Source organism: Schistocerca nitens, chromosome 8 (genome assembly GCF_023898315.1).
Source record: "Schistocerca nitens isolate TAMUIC-IGC-003100 chromosome 8, iqSchNite1.1, whole genome shotgun sequence".
Taxonomy (NCBI): Eukaryota; Metazoa; Arthropoda; class Insecta; order Orthoptera; family Acrididae; genus Schistocerca; species Schistocerca nitens.
Genome location: NC_064621.1, coordinates 590240461 through 590246790, shown reverse-complemented (window position 1 = coordinate 590246790; position 6330 = coordinate 590240461). Strand labels below are relative to the sequence as shown.

Below are 6330 nucleotides of genomic sequence, written 5' to 3'. Positions count from 1 at the left end.
CACGTTGACTCTGGATGTATATGATGCTATAATCCCTGATATTTACTTCCTGTACGTCTGTGATTATACAGCATAATGTTCATAGAGGAAAGTAACATCTACGACTACAAAATTTACCACACCATCCAAACATATAATAAGCTCATCTAGCTTGTTTTTCTGTCTACGAATGCTCTGATGATACAAAGTAGTTTTACTTTTCAGGGAACTGTTGGGTACGTTATACCCCAATTCTGTTGTGATTTCTTTCGAAATTGTCTGTCTATTACCTGACTCTAACCTACAAAATGCGTCTTTCTGACTCCATCAGTCATCATTTTATATTCTTATTTGATGATGTAAACCCCTTTATCAACTTTTTAGTACTGTTGTTAATATCCAAGCCGCGTCCTCTAATTTTATGCATCCTTGAGAAACGTAATATACATAGTGTTTATAAATTAGTTGAACAAAAGTAACCTTTAATCCTGAAAAGGTTAAAAAGCTCACTGCAATGTTCGGTACAGCACTGAATGCACTATTTCTTCATGCTTTATTTAGAAATGTTCACTGTGGGTACCTTATGTAACACGACAAATTTCGCATGTGTAATCAATTTCCTATCTAATGCTATGAAGCCAGTCTTGATATAAGGTGTCAAGTGCTTCTGTTATCGGTTGTACCAGCTGGTCGACGTTTCGCGAAAGTGGTGGAACAGACACTGTGCCCCTACTCCATAAACAGGAGTCTACTGGAGTTAAATCAGATGATTGTACCAGCCAGGATACTTTTCCACGGCATCCAGTCCAGGGCGCACATTCTACGGAGATATAGGACAGCATCAGGATTATAATGTCGTAGCGCCCCATCTTCCCATAAAATAAATTCTGTGCCCATATCTTGTTACAACTGAGTCATTAGATAATGTTCACGTATATCCAGGTACGATATACCAGTTACAGTCGACTCGACGAAAAGGAAAGGACCGTAAATATTGTTACAGCTTACAGTGAAAAAAACATTTACCTTAGAGGAGTCCCATGCATGTTCGATTATGTGACGTGGTTTCTGCTCATCCACTATGCCGGTTCACTTTACGGTGGGTATTGGTGGTGTCTTCGTCACTGAACACAATTTTATCAAGAAAATTATCTTTGGTCAACATTCTGTTAAACATTTCTCCTTTTTCTTGGTCACTTTCTCCTCACGTTTGCAACAGTACAATCAGTAGGATTTGAGTGGCAGGCATTTCCGTGATACCGTACACAAGGTACCACTTGACACATTCAATTCCAAGCTGGCACGTCTCGTTGATGTACTCCAGCTGCAAGTTTAAGGGAGCCGAAGTTCTTCAACTGCTGTGTCACAGAGACTGCTGGCCGACCCTGACCCAGCCATTTTAGGTGAAACGATTCTACCCATTAATAATAGTCCTGAGTTGTCTTTGAATTGCAGTAGCGGATTTGGATTCATGAAACCACAATACGTCAGTGCGAACATCTCGAAGTGACTGCGTTAGGCAAGAGTAAAACTTTAAGATGTAGTGCATTCAATGTTAAATCGAACATTTACCCTTTTCACAATTTAAGGTTGCTTTTGTATAACTAATTTACAAACACCCTGTCTTTACTTAATACGATTATAATATAGCTGAGTAGCGTTTCTGAAGCAGCCAATATAATGTGTAACTTATATATAGCTTTCTTTAAGCACACAAAATGTTGTGGAGCAGCAATATGGCTTCATGTTGTACTGCTGCCTTCTTGCCCTGTACGGGTCAATAGAGAGCTCGACCGACCGCCTTGTCATTATTTGCCAATGGCGTCGTGGGCTGCAGTGTTGATGGCCAAAAGGTCAGCAAACAACTCTCCAAGCTATTGTCGGGTTCCTAGCCTTGTAAGCGCTACTAATAGATCGACTAGCTCCTCAGTATACAGGCTGTGTGCACCCTGCCACAACCCTCCTGTCCTCCCACCAAAGAAAAATTCTAGGCACTAGCAGCAGCCTGATTACATCCAGGAAGTAGGAAAATAAATTGATGCCTTGGGATCACGGTACAGACAGTAATATGTCAGGTTCAGAGGTAAATCTAGATGAGTGGGAGGGGGGGGAGGGGAGGGAGTGAGCAATGGGGTTACTAACACCTGCCGAACTGCACCTGTTTGTTATTAATTCTATGAGTGTAGTACCTCATTCTCCACCTCCTTCCCCCCCCCCCACCCCCCCCAAATAAAAAAAACCAAAATCCTGGATTTCACTCTCGGCATCTTCCTTCTTTTAGCAAAACGCAGCCAAGTACAGGGAATACTCTAGGAGTAATACCGCCGGGAGTGCTGGGAGCAGTTTTACAAATAGATGAAAAGGTAGACGTTGAGAACTAGCAAACGATTTATTCATTTTACTGCAGTCATCCATATATACATTTCTTCAGCAGCAACACTCGCGCGTTGCAAGGCTATAGGGCTGCGCAGCGCAGCGCAGATACACGGCGGCGCAGCTCTGAAGCAAGCGTGGCGAGTGCCCGGGGAACCCCCGGCACAGCGGGCCTGCGGCACCGCCGACGCGTACTCGGCTCCCGGCTGACCCCGCAGCCTGCAGCGGCCGGCAGAGGCGCTGCCGTCGCGGTCGTGGGCGCCACCTGCCGGCACTACAGGTTCGGCACGTCTGGGACGATCCACATGTTGGCTGAAACACACAGAGAGGCAGAACGTCACACCGGACCCCTCGCTGTGCACACGGACGAGCACAGAACGCTGCTACAAGCCACAACGACACACTTCCAAGGACATCCACAAGGGTGGTGGGGAGACGAGTGGGCCTGATTCCTCCCCTCCCCCTCCCCACCTTGAGAAGTTATTTATGATGCCGCTCATTAAAAATAAACATGGCGCATGCAGTTGTTGATACCACTACACTTCGTTCAAGTCCGCTAGACTGTAATATTCAGTGGTGACACTGGATCCCGAATTAATAGAGTGGCGGATGGGGGGGAATGGTTACAGGAAAATGGGCTAATGACCCCAAAACTAGCAGAGAGAGTGGAAGTTAATTACACCTCCCAACAAAAAAGTGAAACATCCAGAACAGGAGGAGGAAACGAATTTAAATGAGTTATAGTTGGGCAGTACGAATCCACTTACCAGCATAATAGTCTTCCCCCCTCTGGCTTAGATGCATGCACTGTTTCGGTTGGGAAACTTGCCATAAACCTATTGTGTATTGTTCTGACGTACGTTGGCCCATGACTGTTGTAACTTTTACCAAAGAAAAAATACCAAACAGTCGTATGTTTTCAGAGGGGAATGTGGCTTTAAAAGTAGTAGATGAAATTTGCTGTCTGAGCAGTGAAATAGCTTACGATTACAGAAGTAGAGAGGATATCAAGTCTACAGTGGCAATGGAAAGAAAAGAGTTTCTGAAGAAGAAATGTTTGTTAGCATGGAATATATTTTCAAGCATCAGGAAGTCTTTTCTGGAGGTAGCCTTGAAGGTAGGTGAAACGTGGGCGATAAGCAGTTCAGATAAGGTGGGAACACAACTTTTTGAAATGTGGTGCAAAAGGATAATTCTGAAGGTTAGATGAGTAGACGTCGTAACTAAAAAGGAAGCACTCAAGAGAGTTAGGGAGAAACAAAATTTGGGGCATTAAGTTGCCTAAACGATGGAATCGCTTGCTAGGATGTATTCTGAAACATGGAGGAATAATAAATTTAATACTGGAGGGTAGTGTGAGGAGTAAAAGTTGTAGAGGGGCACCATGAGACGAATGCAGTAACCAGTTTCTAATTGATGTAGACTGTAGTAGTTAATCGGAAATGTAGAGGAGTGTGGAAAGCAGCATCAAACAAGTCTTCAGATTGAAGGCCACAAGCAGCAACAACAATTTGAAGCGAACACTGTAATAACTTGTTTCTTGTAGTGGCCATTACCGCAGCAGCTGTATATAAATTGCAGTAGTTTCTAAGAAAATGCCTTTTTTGCATGCTGCACATCGAAATTTTTATTTTTATTGATGCACCCAGACGCGTTTCGCCTTTTTTAGAAGGCATCTTCAGTGAATGTCATGAAATATTTCGGGGTGCATAAATAAAAACAAGAATTTCGATGTGCAGCATGCTGAAAAGGCATTTTCTTTGGAACAACTGCATTTCATACTGTAATAACTTACTTGAAGAAAATTTGTCAGCTCTGACAGAAAATACGCCTGAAAATTTTGACTTCCGAAGTGTAGTTGAAACATAAGGCCCCTTGGCTCAGCAGCTGTTGTGGCTGAGCACCTGAAGGATAATTTGGATAATATTTCGAGTAGATTTCCCCACCATGTTATAGTTCTTGGTGGAGATTTTAATTTGCCGGATATAGACTGGGAGACTCAAACGTTCATAACGGATGGCAGGGACAAAGAATCGAGTGAAATTTTTTTAAGTGCTTTATCTGAAAACTACCTTGAGCAGTTAAACAGAGAACCGACTCGTGGCGATAACGTATTAGACCTTCTGGTGACAAACAGACCCCGAACTATTTGAAACAGTTAACGCAGAACAGGAAATCAGAGATCATTAAGCGGTTACTGCATCGATGATTTCAGCCGTAAATAGAAATATTAAAAAAGGTAGGAAGATTTTTCTGTTTAGCAAAAGTGACAAAAAGCAGATTTCAGAGTACCTGATGGCTCAACACAAAAGTTTTGTCTCAGATACAGATAGTGTTGAGGATCAGTGGACAAAGTTCAAAACCATCGCACAATATGTGTTAGATGAGTATGTGCCAAGCAAGATCGTAAGAGATGGAAAAGAGCCACCGTGGTACAACAACCGAGTTAGAAAACTGCTGCGGAAGCAAAGGGAACTTCACAGCAAACATAGACATAGCCAAAGCCTTGCAGATAAACAAAAATTACGCGTAGCGTAATGTAGTGTGAGGAGGGCTATGCGACAGGCGTTCAATGAATTCGAAAATAAAGTTCTATATTCTGACTTGGCAGAAAATCCTAAGAAATTTTGGTCTTATGTCAAAGCGGTAGGTGGATCAAAACAAAATGTCCAGACACTCTGTGATCAAAATGGTACTGAAACAGAGGATGACAGACTGAATGCCGAAATACTAAATGTCTTTTTCCAAAGCTGTTTCACAGAGTAAGACTGCACTGTAGTTCCTTCTCTAGATTGTCGCACAGATGAAGAAATGGTAGATATCGAAATAGACGACAGAGGGATAGAGAAACAATTAAAATCGCTCAAAAGTGGAAAGGCCGCTGGATCTGATGGGATACCAGTTCGATTTTACACAGAGTACACGAAGGAACTTGCCCCCTCCCCCCCCCCCCCCTTCTTGCAGTGGTGTACCGTAGGTCTCTAGAAGAGTGTAGCGTTCCAAAGGACTGGAAAAGGGCACAGGTCATCCCCGTTTTCAAGAAGGGACGTCGAACAGATGTGCAGAACTAAAGACCTGTATCTCTAACGTCGATCAGTTGTAGAATTTTGGAACACGTATTATGTTCGAGTATAATGACTTTTCTGGAGACTAGAAATCTACTCTGTAGGAATATGCATGGGTTTCGGAAAAGACGGTCGTGTGAAACCCAGCTCGCGCTATTCGTCCACGAGACTCAGAGAGCCATAGACACGGGTTCCCAGGTAGATGCCGTGTTTCATGACTTCCGCAAGGCGTTCGATACAGTTCCCCACAGTCGTTTAATGAAGAAAGTAAGAGCATATTGACTATCAGGCCAATTGTGTGATTCGATTGAAGAGTTCCTAGATAACAGAACGCAGCATGTCATTCTCAATTGAGAGAAGTCTTCCGAAGTAAGAGTGATTTCATGTGTGCCGCAGGGGAGTGTCATACGACCGTTCCTATTCACAATATACTTAAATGACCTTGTGGATGACATCGGAAGTTCACTGAGGCTTTTTGCAGATGATGCTGTGGTGTATCGAGAGGTTTTAACAATGGAAAATTGTACTGAAATGCAGGAGGATCTGCAACGAATTGACGCACGGTGCAGCGAATGGCAATTGAATCTCAATGTAGGCAAGTGTAATGTGGTGCGAATACATAGAAAGATAGTTCCCTTATCATTTAGCTACAAAATAGCAGGCAACTGGAAGCAGTTAATTCCATAAATTATCTGGGAGTACGCATTAGGAGTGATTTAAAATGGAATGATCATATAAAGTTGATCGTCGGTAAAGCAGATGCCAGATTGAGATTCATTGGAAGAATTCTAAGGAAATGCAATCCAAAAACAAAGGAAGTAGATTACAGTACGCTTGTTCGCCCACTGCGTGAATACTGTTCAATAGTGTGGGATCCGTACCAGATAGGGTTGACAGAAGACAGAGAGAAGAT

At 43.0% G+C, this 6330-nt stretch overlaps 1 protein-coding gene across 2 annotated transcripts in view; it reads right to left on the bottom strand.

Moving 5' to 3' along the window:
• Positions 1–2349: 2349 nt before the first annotated feature.
• LOC126198713 (carbonic anhydrase-related protein 10-like) overlaps positions 2350–6330 on the bottom strand; it is a 424244-nt gene continuing 420263 nt past the window's right edge. Inside the window, exon 10 of one of the 2 annotated variants that reach the window (XM_049935229.1) lies at positions 2350–2664. In XM_049935229.1, the coding sequence (XP_049791186.1) occupies positions 2407–2664 (258 nt within the window). In that variant the 3' untranslated portion in view covers positions 2350–2406. The remainder of the gene's footprint in view (positions 2665–6330) is intronic. The other variant, XM_049935230.1, reaches the window with a different exon arrangement.